Raw genomic sequence first — 27428 nt, 5'->3', positions numbered from 1 at the left:
AGGAACGATGCCTCTTCATAGGGCTGAAAAACACAAAACCTGCGAAGCTTGGCTTCTCACGCTCAGCGCTGATTAACAATTTCCTTGCTCCTAAGGAACATCTTCTGCCCAGTTTGCAAAACAGTGGCGCTTTATGATCCTCAGGATTTCTTTTTATAAGCACTGAGTTAGACAGTCACGGATTATTTGGTGGCATCTGCAGAATCGCTGCATCCAGCGCTTGCTGCGAGTGGCAGGCGATTTGGTGGGGTATTTGATAGGCAGGTGGGTGTCCCTGGCCAGGTTTCATGGTCAGTGGATGGAGGATTTCTTCCTCCTGAGCAGCTCCGAGAGGATGCACAGGTAGGTTTTGAGCAGCAGGAGAGGAGGATTTCTTTTGGGGTGGATAATCCGGCTGGCGAAGAGCGCGTGGGGGCGGGGAGGGCGGCAGTGGGGCAGCGTGGGGCAGGTGGGTTGGGAGATGCTGGGGAGGAAGTTTGTCTCTGCCAAAGGGAATTAACGCGACGAGGAGGACTAGGTCTGTCCTAGAGGAGGAACGAAGCCATTTTACGTGCACAGTGCAGAAACTGCAGGCTGTTAATGAACCTCGCGCATTGCGCTGGCAAGGAAAGGGCTGCTGGGTGTTATTGTCGGCGTTGCACACACAAAGCTCTCCTGGGCCGGCTGTTCCTGCAGCCTGTACAGACAGGCCTGCGCTCCTCAAAGACGAGGGATCGGATTCTTGCCCTCCGGGGGTTTCCAGCCAGCTCGCAGTTCAGAGGAGTCCTTTCTTTCTCCTGCTGTTCACGCCCTGCAAAGAATTTTCTATCAACAAAAGAAATTGTTTTATAATCAACTTGATGTTCATCCCCAGTCCTGGGGTATGAAAGGGGTTTTGATGGACCAGGGAAATGGAGCCTGGAAGTCGTGGAAGCGGGGGATGGCAGCCACTGGCATAACCCCGCTGAGACTGGGCAGATGAGTTTTGGGGGCACTCCAGAGTCAGTGAAGCTCTTGGGTGCAGCTCTAGGAGTGGGAGTAATTGGACAACATGCCAGAAAAGGAACAGTCCCTAGAAAGAAAGGGCTGGGGGCTCTGGTAGGCTGAGGAGACACTTACTCCTGCGGCTTCTGTGACTGGACTCCTAATGTCTCTGTTGCATGCTCCATCACGTGAAGATCCTTGAAATGTTTATTGTAGCTTGGGCTGTACCTCAGAGTCAATAGGGCCATGTTAAACTCAGAATGATTTTCTTTGAACACTGTTGGTCATCATTCCAGGGAAAAACCAGTCTAGTCGAACCATACTTGATGGCAGCCCTGTCATGAATCTTCTTTTCTGTGAGAGGTGCAGTGGGATGAGAGCCTGGGGAGGTCCCATCAACATCAAGTTCAAGAGCTGTGGGACTACCTAGGGAAAGAAGGAAGTTTTCTCCTTGAAGGAAACACATACTGTAGGTTTTGCAGTGCGTGGTTTACAGAACTGTAGCACACAGATGTGGGTGACCAACAGATTTTAATTTGTCCCTGCCAGTGGAGGTACAGGAGAGTGCTCGTGGCGCACAGCTGGCCTTGCAGCGGGGAAGGACAGACATCATTCCTGTCCTCAGGAGTGTGAAACATGTGCGGTCAGTGTGCAGGCTCTACCCACTCTGAAACACAGCTGCTGCCAGCATCTCCTGGAGCAGTGACTTGTCTGCCATCACTGTTACAAACGGTTTATAGTGGGAGATAAAGAACTTGCCATTTTTATGAGGGAGAGAAGCCCTGAGGCCTCCTCTTAAGTGATGGAAAAATTAAATGCTTCCAAATCCTATTTCCACTATTTCTGTGCATACTACAGCCTCGTTTGTAGCCGAGGTCTCATAGTCCTACCATGAAGCCAGTAAATGTTCATTTTTTTCCCCTTTCAGGCTGTGATTACATGTACGTTTTCAGCCTCTTAAACAAAAATTTCTCAAAGCTCAGAAAAAGCTGGGGCTCAGACAGCCCAGCTACAGTTTCAAGATGAAGATGGGGCGGGGGGGTGGGCAGGTTGCTGAGGAACATCATCAGAAGGAAGGGCCTCCAGGTAGAGACACAGCCTCCACTCTGAGGACACAGGGAGTGGGGGGGGCTGGCAACCTCAGGCTGGGCAGAAAAACTGTTTTGAGTTATCTGACCATACTTCAGGCTTTTGTAAAGCAGCTGTTGCTTCACTTTGCAGTACAAATATCCCTGCCTGGGTCTGTGGTGGTGGAGTCAGTATTTTTTAGAGAAAGATGGAAGCGTGAGCTCAGGAGCTGGACTTGGTTACCTGACTGGTTTCCTTGGCTTACATGAATGTGTCCAGAAGCTGGTGAGTTTGGAAAAGAATTTTTTTGTGCTTATGAAAGGCGTTTTTTAAATGTCAAAGTTGAAAGTACTTTTCCTCAGCAAAAAAATCACCACCAAACCATCCAGAACTGGCTGGGCGCGCAACCTTCTGAGCAGCTGGGCTGACTCCATGGCATTTTGTATGAGATTTTTAGGGCTTTAAAGGCAGCCCCATCTTGATGTTGTATCTCCTAGCCAGGAGCACACACTGAAAAACATGCAACAGCCTTTGAGCTGTTTGTGTCAGAATTGTTTGCTTACTTAATTTTAAAACGACCACATCCACATAATCAGAGGGATTGCCACATCATGATGCTCTGAAAGTGTCCTTTGGCACTTGATTTACAACAGCTAAATAGCAATGGGGTCAGTGGCCAGCTGGCCACCAAAGCAGGAAGCTGAATGACAACGAGAATAAATAGTGTTTCATGGAGCTGGATGTCTGGCAGTGCTAGAAGCTGTGAGGAGGGATCAGCCTCCAAGATATTAACCATGGAGAGGGTTCTCAATGGTTGCTCAGCTGTCAGCCAGCGGTGATGGCCATGGGAGAAAATGGCATGTGTGCCCGCTAAAATGATGATTTTTGCTGCGGAGGAGTTATCGATACAGTTGTACAGAAGTGGCGTCTCTGCAGGTTTCCAAAGGATGAGAAACAACCATCCTTGGACAGATCTTCAGGAGGAGAAGAAGCAGTGTTTGGGAATTCCCCAGCCCCCGGTAGCAGAAGTGATTGATGTGAGTTGTGAGATTATAGGATTGGTAAATGAGAAATGCTGTTTGGGCTGTCAGCCTGCCCACACTGCAAGGGGTGCTCGTGATTAACAGCGATGTCATTTCATGTGTGCCAGAAGAATGGCAGGCGCTTTGCAGACATAAGGACTTGATCACAGACGTCTGAAGGAAGCCCAGGCCAAGAAGAGCAGAAAGGAGGGGCTGTGGCACTCTTCATGTCACTAGATTCAGCAAGGAAGGTCACTTCCAGCCTATTTAGAGGAGGATTTGAATGCTTCTCTAGGAAAAGTGCCACCCCCACTACCCCACAGCAGTTTGTCCAAGCTGACCTCAGTGGTTTCCTGCCAAAAATACCTGTGAACAATAATGACTTGTTAATGATTTATCCCTGTGTTCTCAAGTGCTGCACTGATTCCTAATACAACAGAAACCATGGAAGCAGTGCTCTGCAGGCTTTAAGGTTTTGCCTACAATGGCTTTTTGTCCCTTACATAGTGACAATGATGCAGCTTGCATGAGGAAACCAAGGGCTCGGTGTATTGGGCACGTTGTTCAGTGTGATGTTAGGGAGTATTGGTGGGAAAATTAACTGAGTTGTACCGGGGAGAAGTCAACTGAGCTGTAATGAAGGATTGTCCCTTCCAGAGTTTGCAGACAGTCGTGAACAGACCTCTCAGCAGTTTCCACGTGGTAACGTCAATGCCGATGAGGCGTAGCTGTACGGAGAGTTTGCTTTCTGCACAGAGAGCTGCAAATCACATTGCGTGGACCAGGCATGGCTCTGGTGATGGGAACCGTGAGAACACGCTCTCCCCTTCCCTGGAAAATGGGCACCTGCCATTTTCACAGGCCATCAGGGCAGAAGTATGGAGTCTTATGGCATGGGGGAATAAGATACAACATTTAAAAACTCTGTGCTTCCAGCATGGCTGTGTAATAAACTCTTGATCAGACATCCTGCCTCAGTGAGGGGGAGCACAGCAAGATGAAAAGCAGCAGATACAGAGCGAGAATCTGTGATTGCAACAACCACCTCCACCCTTCAGAACCAGGAGAAAAGGCAACCAAGCCTAGAAACTGGAGTCTGCATGAGTCAACTCAAGGTGCAGATGGCTGATTTTACACAACGTAGTGTAGTTTTATCACTGAGCAGCCATATCAGAAGCTCTAGGCAGTGCTAGGCTCTCTCTTCCAGTGGTCTTTCTCTGGCAGGGACCAGCATCATTGTTAAGAAAAAAGCAGAAAAAAAAGCAGAATTAGCAGGTGTCAGGCTGGCAGCTCTGTCCATCATGTCTCCTAATCTGCAATAACCAGAGATGAGAGAGAGAGACTTTCCTCCTATAAGCAGGAGAGCTTTTCTCCTTTCTGAACTTCTTTTAGTCCTAACTGCTGTGACTCCAGATGTCCTCATGCTGGCACTCATCCTCCTTTTGGATCTCTGTCGCTTCTCAAGGAGACAAGGGTTGATGATAGTTGGTTCCTTTAGTGGAGGTGATGTCACAACTAACCTACTTTCACTGCCTCAAACAAATGGTCTGTGAACGGCTCCTTTCCAGTTTTGTAGAATGAAAAAAGTTGTTAAGAGCTCAGTCAGTCTGTACCATTTTAAAGTAAGGTTTGCTCAGATTATTGGGTGGCCTTGAGTAAAGACAGTGGGTAGGTAATCTACTGGATCACATTCTGTTGAGCAGGGAAGTTATTTCACTTTCTGTCCCATTTGTCCTTGATCCTGCATATTGACAGCTCTGTGCTGCTCTGAACACTGCAGCAGAGGTGGCTGAAAACGGAAATTTCTTCACCTTTTTGGCCTCAGCCTCTTGAGTACTGGGCCAAGAGCTGTGTCATCCTCGTCCCTAAGAACCTCCGCGTGGAGACATGCCCTTTGGTGATGAATGCTGGAGTCTTCAGAGTGCTCCCAACAGGGGAAGAGTTTTATGCTTACCTGCTTCAAGCTCCTTTCAGCGTGCCAGCCCAGCCCTTAGAATGTCTGTGATATCTTCAGGGGCTGGATGCCCCAGGATGCAAGTCTGGGTACATGCAGCAAGGATGGTAATAGTCAAAGGTGCATCTGAGAGCTAACAGAGATTGGTCTTGGAAGTCTCCTGTCAGAAAAAAAAAGTAAAAAAACCCCAGTTATTGACTTAGCTGAAATCGTTTGTGGAGTTCATTTGCAGAGGATGTTGTGGAAGAAAGTATAAATGGGCAAAAAGCGAATGAGGTGTGTTTGTTTGAAATCCTTCAGGCTGTTAACCACCCTGCTCTGGCTACTCCTCCAGATCAGTAACTCCAGCAATGCTGGAAAGGTAGGAAATTGGAAGACCACTCTTTGAGTGGTTTCTGCTGGGTGTGAGAGATGGATCACAGGGTTATGTCAGTTCTGGGTCTGACTCCGTGGCTGTGCTGAAACTCTCGTTTCTGGTCACCATCTGAAGACATCGGTGAAATAAATTTTCAAACAATTCCAACTTTGCTGTTTAAACTGGTGCAACCTTTTCTGACCATGGGTTGTGTGGCCTTAAAACGAGTGCGTGTTGGTACATTGGAAGGGGAAGGCTGTAAATGAGCCAGGCCTGCGACCCAGACACCCCATCTTTCATCCCTCCTGTAGCAGCCGATGAGCTCAGCATCCCCAGGAGCCTGGAGCTGCATTCTCGGCATTCCTGCAGCTCCTTAGATGTCAGTGATGTCATCGATAGCAGCCAGGGAATTGCGGATCCCAGAGGGCCTGAACTCATGTCTTAGCAAGTAAGCGTAGGAGGAACCAATTTTTGTAGTGTACTGCACTGTACTAGCAAGTTTTATTGAATCAAATCACAGCAAATATATTTGCATCTACATTTCTGTCTCCTGGCAATGCTACAACATCCAGCAAGAGAGACTTGTGCCCCTCACCAGCCACTCTCTCATCCCTATTTAAAAAAACTACATCTGAGCAATAAAACAATGGGAAGCCAGTATGGTATGCAATTAAAAAGCAAGTAATTTATTCCTTTAGCTATTCAATCTTCGCCCTTATGCCTGGGATCTGCTGACATACATCATATTTCAAGCACACAATTGGCACCATGTGAAGGCATCAGCCCTTCTCTGGAAAGCATCCCTTGGAAACTCCATCTCTTGTCAGCCTGCGAAAGAGACGCTTTTGCCTTTTTTGTGCAGGTCAAAAATGCCTCGTTTTGGGAACACGGGAGCAAAATTTTAGTATAAATTTTCATACTTTTATTATCTGGCCTTTTCTACAAAGAGCTTTTGGATGAAGGCGTACGAGCACTGCTGCAGCCCCCTGGTAGGCACGAGATGCATCAGTTCATGCTGCCGGTGTAGCTGGGAGTTTTAAACCCTGGGCTGGACTGAAGCAGAGGTTTTTTAACAGTGGTCTGCGGATACCTTGAAGCCATGGTAGCTCAGTCTGCAGATGGTCTAGTGAACAGTATTAAATAGCATTTTACAGCCTAAAGTTCAGTGGTAAGGGGGACTGATGCATGTTTCTATCTGAAATGGAGATGTAATTTTATTTTTTTTTTAGTTGTATTTAGGAAGTTGCCTCTGACAGAAACTTCCCGGAGCAATGCCCGGTGCAGAGATTAGCTTCTGCTCTCACTGAACCTCCCCAGGTTTCCGCGGGTGCAGGACCATTGGTAGGACGGAGCCGTCCTCTGCAGCTGCGGTGTTTCCTGCCTCGGAAGCAGTTTGCTCTGTAGCCTCAGCGCTGCTTGAATGCAGCTCTGTGTTACTCAGCTGTAATTAGAGTAGCTTGCCAGTTCTTGATTTCATCCCTTCATTTCAACAGGATTTCCAGACTTGGTGCAGTTTGCCCCAGAGAGCTGGGGCTTGTTTTCTAACCCAAATCTAGCCAGACCTTATACCTACACCTGCATTTTTCCAGCTACAAATAACAATGGAAGTGATTTTATCTAATCTCCCACCACCTGGTTTGTTCTTGTCCACACTCTCAGGCATGAGGGTGTTGAAAACACTTTTGGCAGGAGTAGCCTTAAGCTGTGTAACCACCAGCATTAACAAAACCACCCAGGCTACGTGTAAAGAATGAGGTATGGACGGCAGCGACCTTGTGCAGGGAGAGAAACCTGGACAGGCGGAACTCATGGACTGTGTAGTGTCCTCTAATGGAAACCAGCACTGGCAAAGGTGATGTTCTGCAGGAAAGAGCCCACTCCACACAGACCCAGGGGCTTTAGAAACCCCTCGGGTGTTCCCGTGTCTCTACGTGACTCAGCGGCTGGTCCCCAGGACACCTCGCCAGAGTAAATCTGTGACTTTCTAGCTTGGGTTTCATGATCAAGCGCTGAAGGCCCCTCCTCGGCATTTCGGCGCTGTGCTTTGGAAGGACTCCAGGCCAGCAGTGAAGGGCTCTTTGATAATATCTGACGGGCGGGTAAGAATTTTGGGCAGCAGCCAAGGTACACATTGCCTGTAATCGTTAACTCGGCCTGTAAACAGTTCAAACGGCACTGAAGAGGCCATCAGTTATTACATTAGAAAAAAGCCTTTCATCTCCCCGCTCAGAAGCCAGCCGTACAGTACCGGCCCCTGCTGAGCTGACTGTAGCGGCAGGTCTGCAGGCAGGGCAGGCAGTGCTTGGCCATACAATGAGCACCGCGCTGAATGGCTGACCTTCAAACCTTCGGTGCTGAAGCAATAACTAAATCATTAGTTTCCTTTTGTTCTGCACCTGGCTGAGGCAGTGGAGCCCAGGGATATTCAAGGGGGAGGGGATCAGGCAGTGTTCCCCCCAGGGCGCAGCACCAGCCAGGAAGGCTCAGCCGGGGTGACTCCTCCACCCCATGCCCATCTCCTGCCTGCAGCTTTTCCCTGGTGAGCACAGGTTCATGTGCAATCGTGACAAATGCCCATGTTTCACTTGTGACCAGGTAAGGATCCCCTGGACCGTTTCTGGTTTCTCCAGAAATGGCCATAATGGTGGTTCAGGTCCACGTCAGGGCCTTGCAATCTCCAAGCAATGGTGGAGGCAATGCTGCTGCTGAGCTGCATCTTTAGAAGAGTCCTAGAGGATTTCCCAGTCCATGTCAACCTCGGGAGAGCCCTATGGTCTCCTTCCAGGAGAAGTTCAGCCCTCCTAGAGATGTGTGATGCTTCAGAAGAAATTATGGCATAATCTGCCCCAAGGAGAATTTCCTTGTCAGTCTTTGCTCCTCTAGATCTGTTATCTCCTTTCTAGAAGAGCAAGAATGCTCTTTCTGGCATCCACTTTCAAAGCTCTAACTTTGAAATCCTCTGTAGAAACTTGCTGGTTGAGGAAACAATATTCCGGTCTCTGCGGTAAAGTGATCTGGGTTTGGGTGAGTCTTTGTATCTGGCCCGTTACTGCAGAGTTGCTTTTAGGGTCAGAGCTGTCTCCTGTAAAGGTGCTTGACATCTCACTTGTGGAAGACCTCATGTGTCTGCGGCACCCCTAAGCTGGTCGCCAGTGACAATACAGCTTTGTGCTTTGAGGGGTAGGAAGGATGCCACCGGGCTGCTGTGCTCTCTGCACAGCTTGGGTTTTGCCAGTGCTTTGAGCTGTTGCTGAGGGACAAGACTTGCATGAGTTTTGTGGAAAAGTTTTAACGTCCAAACCACTGTCAGCACAGTGCAGAAGGTCATTGTGTAAGGGGGCCTTGAAGTATGGAGATTGCCAGTGGCACCATCCCCCAGAGGGGGGACAAGTTGAGCCCTCTAAGGTACATGAGGTGAGCAGATCAACGTGGGTTGGATGCTGTTCATTGGGTTTTGAATCCAGACTGCTTGCAGTGTGCTCGGAGGCAGCGGGAGCGTGAGCTGTTCTCCCATGACTTGGGCCAGCTTGCCTTTACTTTCATTTAGTGGTGTGAGTCAGGGCTGACCAGAGAACCTCCCTTTGCCTTTGATATTCCAAAATGGATGCGCAGACCGGAGAGAGAGAGTTTAACCAGACATCATGATGAAACTTTGCCAAAAATTTCCTTGTTGGCCCATACTATCATCATGGTGGCTGTGCTGGAACAAGTGGCACTTGCTTCCCCGGCGTGGGACCTTTCTGCCCATAGGAGAGAAAACTTCAGCAGAGCTGTCAGTAGGACAGTGAAGTGCGTAGCAAGAGTTTTCTCCAACACCATGGCCATGCTTGTGCAATTAGACGGAAAAGATCCACTTAGTAACTCACCTAAACCATCTAATACTGCACATGTGATAATCAAATAAACGTCCCTCTTGGGGCTCGGCACTCCTCTTGTTGTTTACCAGCTTTGTAATGTAAAGGAGAAGGAGACGCAGTTATTGATTAGGGACTGATTTGTTGTATCAAACCCTCAGGCACTGTTGACCCTTGAGACGGGCCAAAGATAGTGAAGCTCATGAGCACGCGTAAAGGAACAAGCATAGGAGTATTGCACTGGCAGCTTGTAGATCCTTTGTCTCCTCTCCCACCTCTTGCCACTCCTTCGGGGGACTCGGATGGTTGTCTGGGCTATTTGCATGTTGAGGTAGGACCTGAGTCTCTCTAAGAATAATGCGTTTGTTATCAGTGAATGTGTTTGTCTGTGACTCACAGGCGGGTAAGGTGTGTTTGCTGTGTAACAGCTCTTGAAACTTTATGCAGGTAAATGAAAAAGCCCTGTATCCTGATGGCTACGCTTCATGCTCAGGAGGAAGCTGCAATTTTTCCTCGGGTCCCTTGAAACACTGCCATTCTCTTCCTTTTCCAACCAGTGATTTCCATGATCTTCATGGTTAACATGCGCTTCACCTCTCTGCCTCATCCCTCCTCATTCTGCTGTGTCCTTCCAGCAGCATCCCACAGCACCTTCCAGTTCTGCTGTAGCCGCATGTTCCCCTCCTGGCAGCATCTCCTGTACCTTTGGTAGCGTCCCCTCATTCCTGCTGCTGTGTCTGTGAGCAGTGACAGCTACATAGTGTAAGAGGGGCTTCTCTTGACTGATAGGGCTGAAGGGTTAAGATAAACTGGAAAGAGCTTCTTTTACACAAGAATAAAAATGTTCACACAGAGTTGAGGGACACCAGGGGAGGAGGATCTGATGACTGGGGTGTCCTGGCGGGGCAGTGTGGCTGGCAGGAGCATTCCTCAGGCTTGTCCTGTGCCACAGGAACACAGCACTGCCCTGCATCGCAGACTGAGCCTGCTAAGGGCCGTCAGTGCTTTGGTGACGTGATGTGGAGAAGACAGGGGAAGTGCAGGGACCCTGTTCCATCCCAGCCCCGCAGAGGTCCCCAGAAGTTCCCCAGGTGCCAGCGGTTGTGACAGTGTCTGTGCTCTGACACTTCTGGGAGATGCACCCCAGGTGCACATCTGGCTTTCAGAGCAGGTACCTCTGCCCTGCTCCTTCCTGTGACAGTCCTACTGCAGGTTCCCCCTCTTCATCTCCTGATAGACCCCAGCAGAGGATCTTGCCCAATAATTCTCACAGCAAGGTCAGTGTTAGCAGCAAAGATGGGGAGGAGGGTAGTAGCGCACTTCCACTTGCACTTTTGAAGCCTATGAAGGAATATAAACCCATGAAGGAATATAGTTTATTTAGCTCAAAGCCTCACTGGCAGACTTACAGCAGGGAAGAGGGTGTACAGAGCCAGACCCTGATATCCACCAGTATAGGAATGTCCTCACCAGCTCACGCTCTGGGACAGCGATATGGCACAACTGGATGAAGCAAGCAGGTCAGCAGGGAGTGGGCATCTCTGAGCGACAAGGGGCCGTGGCATGGTGATGCCCGAGATGCCACATACTCTCAAAAGGCCACTGTTTGCTGTGCCCTAGGCCTCCTGGCTTATCTCCTCGCTGCTGCCAGGCTCCTTTCTGTTTTGTGATGTAGCTCACCTGTGAGGGAGCCTTTCCAACAAGGCACTTCCAGCCACTGCAGGCTGTGACGTGAGCGGTGCATGCAAGATGCTCCTGGCATGAGCTGCAGCATTTGCTGTCCTGAACAAAATCCTTGCACACTCCTCCAGGCCCTGGACACTTGAGTATTGCCCCAAAGACTTGTGTGGGATTAGAGCTGCTGGCATGCCTGTGAGAAGGAAGGCAGGAGCACCGGTGCTGGGTCACAGAAGTCACACAGCTGTCCCCACAGGTAAGGCAGCTGCTGGCTCCACTAATGTTCTGCTGGAGCCTGTGGGGTGGAAGAAGCTCTCCCGGCTCTCTGGCACTGACCACGGACCTCAGCTTTATTCTGTTATTTGGTTTCTAGCCCAAATATTTGTGGGAAGAGCCTTCCAGCAGGGAGGTGAGCGTGCAGCCCATGGTGCTGCCTGGCAAGTGCCCACACGGGTGCTCCAGACCCAGGGCACAGCCCCATGTCTACAGTTCCTCTGCTTGGCCCCAAAAAATTGGAAGGAAAGGGCAAATATCAAGTGACACTCCTCTGCAGCTCCCCAGCTGCCAGCAGGCTGGGCTCGGAGACAGCCTGCACTGGGGCTGGGGTCCACATCTTTGGATTTAACAGCTCTTCATGGTCCTCGTTCCATGAATTCTCCATATTTTTCATGACTTTATGTAGCTCTAGCATACCCCGTCTCCACTAAGCTGAAGAATTCTTGTTCATTTAATCTCTTCGTGTACAGAAGTAGTGCCCTCTGTTTAAGATGGCATGAGCAGGACTTGTAATATTCAAGATGTTGACACACTGCAGCTTTATCTAGTAGATTTTCTTTTTTTTTTTTTCTTTATTTTTTTTTCCGGTAATGCCTAATAGCCTATTTGCCTTTTAACTGCTTTGGGTGATTCAGCAACAGTTTGCACGAAACTCCCCATGATGACTCCAAGATCTTTCCTGTTTCTTAACAGGTAACCTAGAGCTCACCCCTGTGTCAAACAGCTAGATGTATTTTTTCATATTTGCATTTTTTAACATCTTTTATCAGTCCGTCACTCAGTATCCAGTTTTAATATTTTGCAGCCAGTTTTAATATTTACTCGCTTGAATATTTATGTATTATTGAAAAACTTGGCCGCTTCACCATTCCTCTCATTTTCCAAGTCCTTTGTGAATATTTGGACAACACAGTTTATCTGTGGGATTGTCCTGGTAAGTTCACTCCGCTGTAAAGGCTGACCGGCTTTTCTCTCTTCTTAGTTCTGGAGTTGACCCTGGGTAGTACTGCGTGATATTCTGTCACCTTCCATAGCCTGACCTTGTAGGAGAACAGAAGAGGAGACACCAGTGTACAGCATTAACTGAACTATCTTCATTCCCACACTTGCTGACTGCTTCAAGGAACCCCGTGGGTCTGTGAAGCATTGCTCTCCTTTTCCAAAGTGCTGTTATTTCTTCCCTTCATTATGCTGGGTTTTTTACCATTTTTTTTGGCAAGGAAGTCATTCCCTGCATTGCTCTCAACTTCTTCAGATTCAGCTTGCTGTTTGCTACCTGCAATTTTTCTGGTACTGTGGTCAGTTTAGTGATATGTTGATGTTAACAGTTCACCAGTTTAGTCCGAGATTTTTCTAGAGCCCTTTGAACACTCTCTTGTCCTGTTCTCTTCCTCTCTTTTCCATGCCAACCTTACTGGTTGGTTATAAAATTTTTACTGCCACTTCAAATCAAATAAATCCTTTTGACTCATTCATCCCCCATGAAGGAAGGGTGTGAAGTAATCTGAGTTCCCTTACAGAGAAAACTGTGGCCATCGGGGACTTTGCTTCTCCAAGTCCTTTTTCAGCCCTTGTCCCTAAAGACTCTTTTGTGAACAGAAAGGGGAACAGAAATGTTTAAATGGTTCTTGGGAGAAAAAAGCGAATAATCTCTTTTCTGTGGGCATAGTTGATTCAGTGAGAATTAATAGGCTTAGACTGCAACAAAACTGATTCAGATGAGGCATTGGAAAACACTTTCTAGTGTCAAAGAGAAGGCAGTCCTGGAGTGGGTGAGGAATCTCCCTTTTTGGAGGTCTCAAAAACAGGTTGAGCGAGTGTCTCTGAGGAATGTTTTAGGTCTGGCTGATCTGCCTTCAGGCAGCAAAGTGGGCTAGATGACCTCTCAGGGTCATCTTTTATTTCTACTCTTTTATAAATGAAGCCCCCAAGTGAGAATCGAGCACCTCTCTATGCCTGGCTTTCCCCGGGGACCTTTCCACGTCCCCTGTGTTTCTGCAGGGGAGCTCCTGGCTGCTCCGTACAACCTGTGAGTGGTGCTGGCATGGGGGCAGGGACAGGCTGGTGTGAAGATAGTGGGTCTAGTGGGAATAAAGTGGGAAAGATGGCAAGGATAAGTTAGAAAAGGGAAATTCAGTATTTTCAGAGTGGTGTTGTGGACAGAAAAGGTAGAAAAGAAGGAGATGCCATAGCATGAGGGAACAGGAAAAAAAAAAAAAAAAAAAGGTAGCAAGCACATAGGGATGCAGAGGACTCTGCATCCTGTTGAAGGGTGACAGGAGGGATGTGGTGACAGGGAGAGATGGAGTGACAAAGCCAGGGGGTTCACAGGTTTGGTTGATAGTGTCTTACAAGCAGGGCCAGCACCAGGGTATGGGCAGAGCTGGCAGGGTCCAAACCCTGTCAGGGAACAAGCTAATCCCAACCCCACCTCTGGGATCCCAGCAGCACAGGGCCAGGCAGGGATCATTCTGGGAGAAGAGTCTGGCAGAGCTTCCGTGTGACTTCGAACAGGGAAGCCCCAGCTGGAGCAGCACTGCAGGATCCCTGTAACGCCCATCGAGGTGCTGCTGCTGACCGGGAGCCCCCGGGAGCGGAGAGTGCTGGTTGAGGACCACAATGAGATTTAGGCAACGTGCACAAGACATCTTTAATTTGGGATATGAACGTATCTCCTCTCTCCAGCGACTGGATTTTGCCTGTCCTCTGTCTACTAGATCAGAGAGGCTTCCTTCAGCAAGAAGATACGGCTTCGTGGTTGTGGCAGTCGGTGCTCCAGAGGTGCCCAGCCCAGCAGGGTGGGGGATGCTCTGCCTGCAGAAGCCCTTCGCTCCTGCCCTCGGTGAGCCCGTCTGCAGCCGTGTATGCACCAGTCTGGTTTCAGAGGCAGCAAGGGAGCCTGACTCTGCAGCCAGGGCATGAGTCCTCTGCATTGAGGAATCTTATAATATTTGATTTAGGTGATTTTTTGAGTCTGCTCTTGTCCTGTGAGCATGATGTGCAGCTGTGGTCGCTCACTCGTAATGCAAGGGGCAGGGGAGGTGCCAAGAAATGCAGTCGTAGGATGTAGACAGTAAGAGCCAGGTCTTGCTGCTTTGCTGCTGCTTGAGGAGTTGCCTGTGTAGCACCAAACAGGAGAAGAAGACGGTAGGAAGAGAGGGAAGAGGTGGTTTGGTGCAGAGACAAGTGGGGCATGTCACATGGGTGGATGACGTGTGTCCCTTGCACAAAGAAGAATCCTCTCGAGCTGCCCCCTGGTCATCTTGTGCAGAGTGCTGAGACAGACGCCAGTGCCTGATGAGGGACTCATCACAGGATAACAAAGGGGCCACTACTCTGCCTCAGCCCCATGGGCAACTGCCCAGTGAGGGAGGGTCTCGGCTGGCAGGGATCCTGCCTGGCTGTTGCTCCCCCAGCGCTGTCTCGGCTGCCTGCCATGGCAGTGTGGGTGCAGCTGTGCCTCGGCAGGAATGATCGAGGTGAAGGACCCTTGCTTGGCCAGAGAGTGGGTGTCCCAGAGCGAAAGAGGACACCACAGTGCTCAGTCTTAACAGAAAATCAAAGGGAGGGTTTTGGTGCATTTATCAGCAAGTCTTCTCCATGTTTACTGACCCCCCCCCACCTGCCAGCATTTTATACATGCTCCCCATGCTCATTTGGAGCTGCGGAAGCTTAGCTCATCACTCTTATTCTCAGTGTTTATCATTAATGTGGTGATCGGATCCAGCAATCCTCATCACAGAGAGGCTGCTGTGTGCTCAGCGTGCGAGTCTGTCCCTCGCCCTTGCCACCAGGAACATCACAGCACCCCAAGCCATTCCCAGGGGCAGACACAGCTCCAAGCAGCGCCCGGAGGTGCAACTTCTTCCCCAGCACCAGTGGCCTGGGCTGCTCCAGGCTCCAGGAGCAACCCAGTGAAGGCTCAATAAAGCCGGCAAGAGGGTTATCTCGGAATTATTGGAGACATGCTCTTAGCATTTCCTGTTTTGTGTTTTTCTGCAGTTATTACGATGATATATTAACCAAAAGCTGGAGAACTCCCAGTCAAGCAAACAGAGTATAAAAATAATGACATTGCTTGGTAGAGCCAGCGGGATCACGGGCCCTTCACTGCTGCGTTGGTCTCGGTGGGGCAGTGGCTGCTGTTGCTCGAGTGAAGCATGGGGATATTTGGGAGCCGTCCCTGAGCGCTCCCAAGACATAACAGATTGGATTGCTACCCCAGAAACCTGCTTGGCTTGGTACAGTTGCACTTTCTCTAGTGTCTTTACATCTGAAGTCTAAATTATAGCATTTTGACATTTTTCTTCTAATATCACTATGGATTAGAAAGACCCCAAGAGAAAGATGGATGAGGGGCTGCCAGTCAAAGGCACACAGCAATTCATCAGTGCCCAGCTACCCTGTGCAATGTTTTAAAGTGTAACAGGTTATGTCTTAGCTCAGACTTGTGTGCCATCTCTTAGACCTCTGTCTGCGAGCTCCTGAAGGTTAGGTGGGAGTCTGGGGTTTGATTTCTTTGTGCCCTTGTGACTGTAGGTGTTACCTACCTCAAAATCTAGGCAATTTGAAAATGTCTAGATATTTTTTATTAGATTTTTATTTTTTATTAGATTATTAAATTTAGACTAGATATTGGGAAGCATTTCTTTGCAGAAGGGGTTGTTGGGCGTTGGAATGGGCTGCCCAGGGCAGGGGGGGAGTCCCCATCCCTGGAGGGGTTGAAGAGTCGGGTTGACCCAGCGCTGAGGGATCTGGTGGAGTTGGGAACTGTTAATGTTGGGTTGATGGTTGGACTGGAGGATCTTCAAGGTCTTTTCCAACCTAGACAATTCTGTCATTCTGTGATTCTGTCTGTGGTTGCTCGTTTGTTTGGGTTTTTTTTAATCCTCACCATTTTAACTCACTTTCAGGTCTTTGTAAGAGCTATTCTTGTTTGGTAGAACAAGACTTCGTGCCACATTTTGCAGCACTAGGATTTTGCAGCGCCTCCTTGATTTCGCAGCGCTTTCAGAATTGGTGCCGGGTTGTATCACGGCGCAGGCTGCACAGAAACACCCCCGGGAGTGCCAGCAGCGTGCCCTGCCCTCTTCTGATGGGTATAACCACGCGATCAAAGGGACAATCTCTGCAAATTACCCTCCCCGGGGGAACCCCGGTGCCGGCGGGGTCCGCGCTGGCAGGCGGGGCGGGGGGGGGCCGCCTCCAGCCGGGCTCCGGGGGGACCTTGGCTGCCCCGCAGCCCCCCGGCGGGGCTCGGCCGGGAGGGGCAGGATCCGGCCACGAGCCCCACCAAGCGGTGGCAGCTCCTGCTGCAGCCCCGGGGGCTGTGCCGGGGTCGGAGGGTGGAGAAGAACCTGCCTCTGTCAGCCCCGGGGGCGGCGGGCCCTGAGCTGCTGCGGGGGATGCAGGGCGGGATGCTCCAGCCTGCAGCGGGACCAGCTCCGAGCACCCAGCCCCGCCGGCCACCCCGCAGAGGGTCCGACAGGCAAAGCTCTCCTCTCCCCGTGCCCAGGAGGGCCAGCGAGGACATTTAGCATCTCTTTCCCTCAGCCATAGCGTGGCCAGCAGGGACAGGGAAGGGATCTTACCCCTGTACTCGGCACTGGTGAGGCCACACCTCGATGAGTGGGTTCAGTTTTGGGCCCCTCACTCCAAAAAGGCCATTGAATGACTCGAGCGTGTCCAGAGAAGGGCAACGGAGCTGGTGCAGGGTCTGGAGCACAGGTCTGATGGGGAGCGGCTGAGGGAACTGGGGGGGTTTAGTCTGGAGAAGAGGAGGCTGAGGGGAGACCTCATGGCCCTCTACAACTCCCTGAAAGGAGGGTGCAGAGAGGGGGGAGGAGTCTCTTGAGCCAAGGAACCAGCACCGGGACAAGAGGGAATGGCCTCAAGCTGCGCCAGGGCAGGGTCAGACTGGCTCTTAGGAAGGATTTCTTTGCAGAAGGGGTTGTTGGGCGTTGGAATGGGCTGCCCAGGGCAGGGGGGGAGTCCCCATCCCTGGAGGGGTTGAAGAGTCGGGTTGACCCAGCGCTGAGGGATCTGGTGGAGTTGGGATCTGTCAGTGCTGGGTTAATGGTTGGACTGGAGGATCTTCAAGGTCTTTTCCAGCCGAGATGAGTCTGGGATTCTGAGTGAGCGGAGGTGCTGCTTGGCTTTTGAAGGCCTCCATACAGATGGCTGCATCTGAGTGAATCGCCTACGCTCCTTTGTTGTCAGCAGTGAGAAATGGGCACAGTTCATCTCCTCCTGAAGGACGTGACTAAAAACAGCCCTGGTGAGTCGCGTTCCCTTGAAGGACCTGTTCCTGTGACCCTCTCAGACATGAAAAGTCCACATCAGCATGTCTGAAGCTAGGTGAAATGAGCCCCGTGCTCCCTCTCCCCCACAGCTGGATTTCTGCAATAAGCTGCTGGCGGGGAGGAGGAAACATCATCTGGCTGTTTCCCAGCCTGCCCCGTTCCCCAGTTCCTGCCAGCCCCGCGCCGAGGGGTGAGCCCACATCTCTGGGTGCCCCAGGCCCGTGCTGGGGTACGCAGCAGCCTGAAGATGGGACCAACACTGCTTCACAGCATGAGCATGGCCCAGTGCGGATGGAGAGCGAGGGGTGTCCCTGGGCAGCTCTGACAATTCCTCCCCCTGTTTTTATATCTGCCAAGACAGCCTGTTTTTTCACAGCACTGGGATGCTGTTGCAGGATTACCTGTGGGGTAGGCAAGCTTTCTGGGCATGCTTCTGGATGGGCACCAGATACAAAGCCTGCCCTAATCCTCCTGGTTTATAACGTTGAGCTTTCCTGCTTGTTTCCCACACTTCCACATACTGATGCAGTAACAAAAGCTGTCCCGCAGCCTTTTATAGGCTTTTCTGTACCATAACCTGTGTGCTTCATACACCACAATGGAGTCACAGAGCAGAAAGCTTTTTTGGGAAGAGCTGAGGAGGCTCATGCGAGATGGTGGGACTCCCAGGAGGGAGCCAACAACTGAATTGCAGTTTCCTTCAACCTCCTGCCATCCAGCATGAGACCATCGTCCCTCCACCACTAGACTGAAAAATCAGAGGCAATTACACACTTTCCAGGCAAGGATCAGAGCAGCGCTCAATGAATATCACCACGATGGTGGATGCCCGTGAGGTGCAGCCAGCACTGCCCACCCGAGCTCTGCCCCAGTGGCAGAACAGCCCCACCTCCAGTGGGTTTGACCACCGAAACCCAAACTGAGTGCCACGGGCAGGACTGAGCCCTACAGCTTGTGTCCCGTAACATGCTGGGGCACCCTGTATCCCCTTCTGTAGGACACTCTGCAGAGGTGTGTACCCAGACCCAGTGCCTCGACCCCATCCTGTCTCAGCTCTCTGCTGCCAGTGGTTTGCCTCAAGCTGATGAACATTTTTCCAGGACTCATTGGGAATGTGGTTACTGGGATCTTTTCTTCTTCTTCCTCATTCCTGGTACTTCTCTAGCCACTTTCAGTTTTTTCACTCCTTCCTTTGGCTTCTCCTCTGTAAATTTATCATAAAGTTGTTGAGTTTGGTGGCTGAGAAACAAGAAGTGCTGAATCTTTGGGGGCATCAGAAGTTTCCTTTTGCTGTGGTCCCTTCACCTTGCCCGGAGTGCTGTCAGGGAGCAAGCTGGCCACCGGCAGAGTCTCCTGCAGCCCGAGGATGCTGATGGTCCTTGCAGCATCAGGGATCTGTGCTGCTGGGATGCTCTGTCCCAAAAGTCAAGGGCTGTGGCCTCACAGCCTGCTCTGCCTTTGCATATCTGTGACTGGGACAAAGTCAGACCTGAGTGAAGCCACCAGAAAGGTAGAAACTCCACCTTTCTCTGGGACGTTTTCCTGGTGGACTAAAACTTTGAAGTGATTTGATTCTTGTGGCGTTCAAAGCCTCACTCACACTCAAGCAGGGCCGTGGGATGTAGCAGCGGTGGTGATGCCCACTGCAGGGGTGTCCTACACCCTCTGGGCAGGTCCTTACGGCACAGTTTGTGACGGGCTTGAGCCACCCTTTGCAGTGCTGAGCCCCAAGATCTGAGTTTCCCTTTGCTTTTGTCCTGCAGTCCCACCCGCTGTCCCTGTGCAACACCAGCGAGGATGAACACACCGAATCAGGGTTCATCACCATTGTCAAGCTTGAACAGCCGGATCGGGATCCCAACCCGTGCCTGTCACTGGCTAACAAGGTAGGTGCAAAAATGCCCCCAGTGGCACCAACCTGGGAAGTGAAACCCATGGGGCAGGAAAGAGTGAGAGCAAGAGGAAGCAGCAAGGTAGGAAAGTGGAGAAAAGCACAAGGATAGAGCAGGGTCCTTGGCAGAGGGGTCCTTCGGGGGAGGCGCTGTGCCAGCCGTCCCCAATACCCATCCCTCCTTATTTTTTGGACTGCCTGGCCTTGTAAAAGGTGTGGAGTTTTCCCTAACCTGACTGCTCTGGGACAGCTCAAACCTTTCCCCAGCATCCTGCACGCTTTACTGCCTGTCAGCCTCCTACCCCTCCTGTTTTATAGCCTCCCCTTGCTTGCTGGCCTGTTGGGGGGATTTGTGTTTCCCCGTGTCCTCTGTCCTGTGGGAAAACATGGACACAGAAAACATCTTCTGTGGTCCTGTCTTTAAAAATAATACTGTGATACTTCACTGGATGAGGTACCTGAGGAGTTAGTGCTGAGCGATTCAGACAAATGCAAACCAGACGAACTAGCGGTGGGATGTGACTCGAACAGCACGGGCCACCATCTGCCCCACAGAGGGATGGGAGATCTCAGAGGGCTTCAGATCAGGTCTCCTGTGAAAGAGGTACCTTCGCGGAATAGCAATTACTGCGTCAAAAGCTGAGGGCACTGGTACAACTCTCTGGTAATAAGGAAATCGGGTAGGAACGAGGGTCATTTTAAGCCTTCAAATCTTTGTGTCTGATAAAGCTGTGTGGATAAGGCTAGCATTAGCTTTTTCTTCAGTGGTTCACTGCGTCCTTTTATTGTCTCAGTACTAAATGTTGTGATATTTTCCACAAGCACTGTACAAACATGAGAAAAACCTTGTTTAGCTCTTCTTGGCTTTATCTGGATTGCATTCAGGTGATGCTGCCCTTGTTGTCTGCTTTCTGCTGGCAGTGACATACCAGGGATGGGGACAAGGTCCTTTTCTGGCCTCCCTGCAGCTCAGCTGAAGAGGGCAGGCACAACTGGTACCAAGCAGTTGTTCCTGCACAGCTGTTTTTTTCGCAGAGGCTGTGGCAACAAAAACAAGGAAAGGGATGTGATGCTGTGATGGATTTGCCACCTCGGGGCTGCTTCCCCCCAGCTGCACGGGAGCCAGACAGCAATGCCTACCCCTTTCTGGGCCAGGGTGGAAGCCTAAGTTTGGTTTGGTGCTGCTCTGGAGCTGCTGCCAGCTGTTAGCACAAGCCAGTGTGCTGGAGTTATTGACCTGCTATCGGTTACCCCACATCTGGAAAATGGCCTGGTCCCACCTGTGGGTGTGAGTGGTGCACGAGGGTGGTGGGATAAAGAGTGACCCCAAGGGCTTGCAGTGCAGCTTGTGATAGACATGAGAGCGAGGGCTCTGCAGGTGCCTTGGGAAGCACAACTGGGTACTCCAGCTCTCCCGTGTCCATCCAGACGTGGCCATCACGTTATAGTGGTCCCAGGCTGCCACATCTCATGTGCTGGGGGGTGGGGGCAGCAATGGCTGGTTTGGTCAGTGTAGCTACTGTGGAGGATCTTGAACAGGAGGAAGGAGCAGCTTCGAAGACTCATCTTCCACTTGAGAACCTAAAAGGTTTAAAAACTGTTTTGCTAGCTTTGCCCTTAATCTTTGAGTCTCTGATCACAGTACTTGAAGTACTAGTGTGTTACTGAGTCAAGGGATTGGCTGAAGAAAGTCTGCAGAGAGGACAAGACGTGGTGCATTGCTGCACTGTGGTCATCCTCCCTAGTCTTGATCCCTTCCACTAGCCCTCCCAAAGCAAGTAAACCTCTCAGTTCATTGCCATGCTCATGACTTGACAGAGTGACAGTTCACCGGCCTTTAGTCATTATTGCTTTGTTACCAGAGCTGAATCCAACACAGGATTTTGAGATCCAGCTGAACATGACATCGGTTGCCATCCTGCCTGCAGGCAGTCCTGCTTCAAGATCTCACCCAAGGAGGCTCACAGCTCTTGTCCTCCCAGATAGGACTAGTTTAGCCATGAAATGCAGGCAGATGCTGGCCATATCCCCAGGCCCTGCCTTGTACCTTGGTTCCTCCATCCCCCTGCAATTGCCATCTGGCTGCTTCTCCATCCTCCGGAAGCCTCTGCCAAGCTCCTTCCCTCCAACCTCATACACACCTCTTCCTCAAAATCCCTGGACAACTCTTGTCCTCAAGAGCAGAGATGTAACTGTGGGATGTGGCTGGTGCTCGCCGGAGCAGGAGCCTTGTTTTCCTGGCATGTGTTTCTTGCGGTAGAGCTTTGCATGTTGAATTGCAGGGCTATATCAATGATGATAAAAATAGCCATGTGCAAAGTGTTATCATAACCTCTGCTTTAGCTGTCACCCAGCCAAGCACTGCACACAGGCAACCTCATCCAGCCCAGCATGAGGATAACTCCACCAGCCACCTGATGCCCTTTTCTGCTTCTCTCTTAAATTCTAGCACTGCTTCAGCATCCAAAGCTAAAACCAGTAGGGAAGGTGTTTGGTCTGCAAGGGGAGAGGAAGGTCTGGAAAATACCTCTGGAATCAGTTCAAAGTGATTTATTTTTCTTTCTGATGCATCATTTATAATTTTTTTGGTGTGGTTTTTTTTCTGAGGGAACCACTGATTGCAAGTCTGGCTGACAGACTGCTGAAACCTCCTAAATCATCCTGTAAATACAGATTTGCACCAGAAGTGTTTCAGTCCTCAAAGAGGGAGGTCAGCTGTGCAATGTGGCTGAAGAGATCCGACACAAAGACAGCAAGAACTCTGAAAATTATTGCAGCAAGCAGGTTGTGAATAGCTTGAACAAAAGTTGTGTCCTTTGCAACAGGAGTTAGATGCTGGGAAGAGTCACTCATCCAGTCTGTTGTTCGTTTCCCCATTGTTGGTGTCTTTAGCAGGATAAAACCTTTGTAGAGCTGTTCACTGTTCATCAAACCTTGACTGGCTCCAACGGGTGGAAATCACTACCTGAAAGTCCTGTTTCTTCTTTGGAGCTGGCAAACGCTGAGGCTCCTTTGATCCCAGGCTGGACCCCAGTCTCTGATCCCTGCCCCAAGCCTCTGATCCCACTTTTCCAGCTTTCCCATCTGGTATACCAAACAAACCCAAGAGTGTCAAATCCTGTTAGCAACTCAGAGCCTGCAGCCCTGCTTCCGTGGCCTTCCTGACCTCCATTCACATCCTGTCCCCAGACCCAGACCCCCACCTCTGGCACCCAGCTTCTCCCCAGCGAAGTGCATGGAGGTAACCGGCACCCGCAAGTGAAGGATGGAGCTAAACCTGCTCCAGCACTGCTTGCCGCGCTAGGAATGCCCCTTCCCTTCGCTCAGCCGGCGCCCTGCGTTTGATATTGCAGCTGGGAAGCGGCGGCACTGACCTCTGGCCCCTGAGCTGGGGTTTGGCAATGCAGTGGGTAAACTGCTGCAGCAGCTCCGGCAGCTCCCTGTTTGCACAGGCGCTCGGGGACGCGCAGATCAAAGGGCTCCGCATGAGTAACAGCGGCCCAGCCCTGCACTTTGTTCATGTTCCCTGTCTGCCTTTCACAAGAGGCTGCCTCTGCCTGCCTGGAGGGCTCGAAGGGCTTGGTGGGAGGACGTGGGTGACCCCGCAAGGTCCGCTTTGACCTCACCAGGGTGGCATGTACACTCATTTGGGTGGGTCTCAAAGCTGTCCTCAGACCACAGCAACCGGTGGGCTGTGAAAAACCATCCCACTCCTAATCCTAGACCAGACCTGCAGCCCAGACTTCACCTGAGCTTCTCCCTAAGGAACGCAGGGGACCAAGGAGAGCAATGTGTGTGGGGGTCAGGCCCATGGACAGCCCGTGGCTGGTGCAGCCGTGGTGAGAAGTGGGGACCTGCAGAGGTTTCTGCTGTCCTGGGACAGGAGGGTTGTGTAGCAGTCAGCAGAGCTAATGGGGCTGCAGGTCCCTCCTCTGCAAATCCAGCTCTGAAGCAAAGGGGCACATGGCACAGACAGCTGGGGAATTTGCTGTTAGGTTTATGGGTTGCTGTGACTGTAAGCCCACCAACTAATTTGCCTCCACAACCATAGGGAGAAACCATCCATGAACCGCAGAGCTCTAGCAAGAGCAGGCACTGCAGCTCAACACAAGTACAGAAACCAAGGGGTAGATGATTTTCTCAATCTAAGCAGCAGCTGCTTCTTTCTCCTGTGAAGAGCCAGGGAGGCAGATACGTATCCAAATGGTAGATGTTAATACAGATGTACAATACAAAATGTCCACTGAAGCTTCTGTTCTTTTGGATAGGCAAAGCTGGCGGGGGAGCGTGGAGCCCGTGCGATCCTTTTTGACATTACTGATGATGAAAGCGCTGCTGATCAGGTACAAACTCCATTGATATTATCAGCTAAACCACAGTGCCGCTGTCCCATCCCAAAATGTGCCCAGGTCAGGACCCACCAGCCACCAAGTGGGAGGTCCCAGGAGGATACTCCAGGCTGGCTTTGAATGTCAGCTCTTACCCAGCTCGTCCACGCACACAGACAGTGCTTTTCTCTTTTGCTCACTTCATGGCACATCTGGATCTCCACACAGCACAAGCAGGCCAGCAGCTTTCTGTGCTCAAAGGACATTGTCTGCTCAATTGAGCTTTTCTGCCAGGAGCTGGATTCTTCCTCTTGGGAAGTCACAGATTGCATGATCCCATCTAGTACAGACAGCCCTGGTGTACCTTAGGGGAAAGGTGATTTCTCGAGTTTTCAAGCCAAAGTCACGGCCACCCTGCTGTGCTGTTGGTGATACTCCTGCTGCAAGTTTAACACTGGTTTAGAGACCTCCAGAGGTCCCTTCCACTGACATCTCTGGAAAGGAATAGGTTCCCCATCAAAATAATCAAGGGATAGTGAAAAGTGTCCAGCATTAGATAAGAGGACAGATAGAGGAGCTGGTGCCTGAGCTTACCAAAACTTGGGCTAACCCCTGCTCGCTGGATCTGTCCCTCATGGTTCTTTCATGCACTTACAACTTAACTTCTGATGCCTGAGAAATGCAGCAAGCGAGTGCAGGCCGCTGAGGTTGCTCAGTAGGGGTATGGGAAGTGGTTCGTGGCTCAGATAGCCACCCTGATTCAGGTCAGTCTGGAGGGGAGGGCAGACTCGGACACTTGCTGAGCCACCCATGCCAGGCTGACTGGACCATGGTGGGAAAAACAAAGAGAATGTCCTGCAGATCACAGAGGGAGGAGGGGGGACACTGATGGATCTCACAGGAAGAAAAGAGGAATCATTTCTGTAGCGAAGGCAACACTCGACGGTGTTGTTGGCAGTTATCACATGGAAGAGGAGAGACCACAGGGGCTTGAAAGAGGAGTACAAGAGACACTGAGCAGTGTCCAGTTGTGCATGAGGAGGCAGCATCAGGGGAAATGAAGATATCCATGAAGAGTTGGTAAAAGAGCAGGAGCTTCCATCTGATTTCATCATAGAAGGATAGAGCAAGTTTGGGGGAGCAGTCAGTCTCTAAAGTGTGTGCAAGAAGCACTGGGAGGAACCAGACATGCCTAGGGGGCCAGGATAGTCCTTGTTTCAGGCTGTTCTGGACCATCTCCCACTGTGTTTGTTTCTTTACAGCTGAGAAAGCCCCGAGGTCTGAGTCAGCCCGTGGTTCTGATCAGGGGCCACGATGCTGAGCTTCTCATGGGCGTCGTGAACAAGAACAGAGAGGCCCACGTGAAGATAGAGGTCAAGGAGCCACCAGCTTGGGTGAGAGACACACCATTCCCACTGCCTTCTGTATCCCCCCCCCGCAAGCTGCTGTGCCACGTAATAAGACTTTCCCAAAGATGCTGAGGTTTCCTCCCCAGGGATGGAGATTGCAGCCCTTTGCCAGAGCTGCCTGTCTGCAGCATTCAGATGACGTGCTGCAAATAAAGGCTCAAAAGCGCTTTCAACTTACTTAGTTTCTTCTGCTTAAACATCACAAGTGAGGCGAGGGGATTCCCTGTCTCTTCAGGTGAGACCAAGCCTTGATTTTTTCATCTTGTGCTACCTTAGACCATGACCTCTAGGGAGCTGAGATGCTGCGAGATAGAGAAATTCCATTCCTGCTGGGATGTGCAGAAAAGACTGAAGCCTTTTTATTTTACCTGTAAAGAGCAAAGAGGTAAAGCTTGGCCAAGGATCACGTGTTCAAAGGCTGATGGTCAGGAAGAGGTTGGGATTCCCCTGCCTAGCCTCTAATTCCCACCCCTGCCACACACGAGTAATTTCTTTCCTGTTTTATCCAACAGCCAGACTACGATGTGTGGATTCTTCTCACGGTGGTCAGCACTGTGGTTGTCATCATTTTGATCTTTGTTGTCCGCACAAAGTGCCAGCTGAACAGGACTCAGGTAGGAATCTCACCGAGCAGATGCATCTGAGCAAACAGAAACTCATGAAGGGCAGGAACGGGCAGTTTGGGAGGGGAAATGTGCCTCTGTATGAACTGAAGATGTGGCCACGTGAGGCACGTGGGCTGGCAGCATCCCTCATGCAGTGGCTTTGCTCTCCTCCTGCTGCCTTGCCAGCACTGCAGCCTGCAGTCCCAGCACCTTTCAGAGCTTGTCCAGGCACCCAAATCCGCAGAGCTGGCCCACAAGCTCTTGATTTTAAAAATATTGTCTGTATTGGTAGAGAGTAGAAGATTTAGTATTTTTAATAGAAACTAACAAATTAAATAATCATCTTTCCAGACTCGAACGTATTTCCAGATTTGAGGATACCCCATTTGTCCTATAGAAGGACAAGCCTTTGGGGCTCAAAAATTCAGGACTGCTGAGTGATTTTGAACATCCACTGCCAGATGTCTCCTGCTGGTGACAAAGCCTACTCTGGCTAAGTCAGGTTAGACAAAAAGTTACCTCTGGAAATGAGTATCACCTCCAAATTCCAAAACAGAAGGGCAGTGAGAAGCATGGCAATGTAAGGCTGAGCCTCTCCTTAAAGCCTCCTTTCTCCCTGGCAGGACTCCTTGCAGCAGCAGACCATGCAGGCCATCGGGCAGCTGGCCACACGCAGGTACCAGTCACGGTGCCGGCAGGCGCCGCGGTGGGACTCGACCAGCAGCTGCAGCTCAGCCCCAGTCTGTGCAATTTGCCTGGAGGAGTTCAGTGAGGGCCAGGTAGGCTGTGGACACATGCTGGTGGTTAGCCATGGCTCTGAGCTTCTCGGCCACAGTCAGGGGGGAGCTGTGGGGGGAGCTGAGCAGTCTAGCAGGGGCGGGAGGCCCTTGGGGTGTTTCCTTTAGCAACTCCTGAGGGCTGGGAAAGGACCAGCGTCAATGGAAGTCTGCCTGCCCCTTGGCCAAAAAAGCCTTGCCCCTGCTGAAGTCACCTGCCTGCAGATTCAGCTTCCTTGAAGATGCGTCTCCAGCTGTTGCTGCAGGGTAAAATGTCCATAATACCTCCACGTTGAACCAACAGGACAAAAGTGGGGTTTGCTTCCCTGAAGCACTCAGCCTGAAAGCCCCCTGTTCCCGAGGGCTGGCACCTCTCTGGACGTTCACACCCCAGAGCTGGACGCAGCGAGCAGAGCTGCCCGTCTGCTGCACGGTCTCCTCCATGCAAAGCTGGGCAGCAGGTCGCTCGCCAGTAGACATCTTTCCATCCTACAAGGCTCGCTTCCATCAAGAAGGACCCATCCATGGTTCTCCTTGCTCACACTCCTCCTCTTTCTAGGAACTGCGGATCATCTCGTGCTCCCATGAATTTCACCGGGATTGTGTTGACCCCTGGCTGCAGCAACACCACACGTGTCCGCTTTGCATGTTCAACATTCTCGGTAAGGCTCAGACACAGCATTTCCTGGCCAGGGACAGGGCTGGGGGCAGATGTTATCCCCAGGAGGTCCATGTACCCTTGGACAACGCAGACAGTCAGTGTGTCAGCAGGAGCACGTGGGTGTACAGGGCGGTGTGTACATGGAGAGGGGTCCCTGTGCGTGTCAGCCCCTGCAGCATACAGTGGGGTACTGGGCTTGGGCTGGGACCTGCACCAAGAGGAGGGATTCCCAGTCCTGGGACCCGCAGGGAAGGGAGGTGGGATCTGAGGGTCGGGGCAGACCATCA

The 27428-nt window shown here is 51.0% G+C and overlaps 1 protein-coding gene across 1 annotated transcript in view; it reads left to right on the top strand.

Annotated features, from left to right (window-relative positions):
- RNF43 (ring finger protein 43) overlaps window positions 1–27428 on the top strand; it is a 60945-nt gene that overhangs the window by 24792 nt on the left and 8725 nt on the right. Inside the window, exons 2-7 of the mRNA XM_074890320.1 lie at window positions 19235–19357; window positions 23631–23705; window positions 24953–25084; window positions 25612–25713; window positions 26328–26483; window positions 27040–27142. Coding sequence (XP_074746421.1) covers window positions 19235–19357; window positions 23631–23705; window positions 24953–25084; window positions 25612–25713; window positions 26328–26483; window positions 27040–27142 — 691 coding nt within the window. The remainder of the gene's footprint in view (window positions 1–19234; window positions 19358–23630; window positions 23706–24952; window positions 25085–25611; window positions 25714–26327; window positions 26484–27039; window positions 27143–27428) is intronic.

This window comes from Strix uralensis, chromosome 20, assembly GCF_047716275.1.
Source record: "Strix uralensis isolate ZFMK-TIS-50842 chromosome 20, bStrUra1, whole genome shotgun sequence".
NCBI classification, from domain to species: domain Eukaryota; kingdom Metazoa; phylum Chordata; class Aves; order Strigiformes; family Strigidae; genus Strix; species Strix uralensis.
The sequence above is the reverse complement of the archived record's forward strand: the minus strand, read 5'-3'. Positions and strand labels throughout refer to the sequence as shown.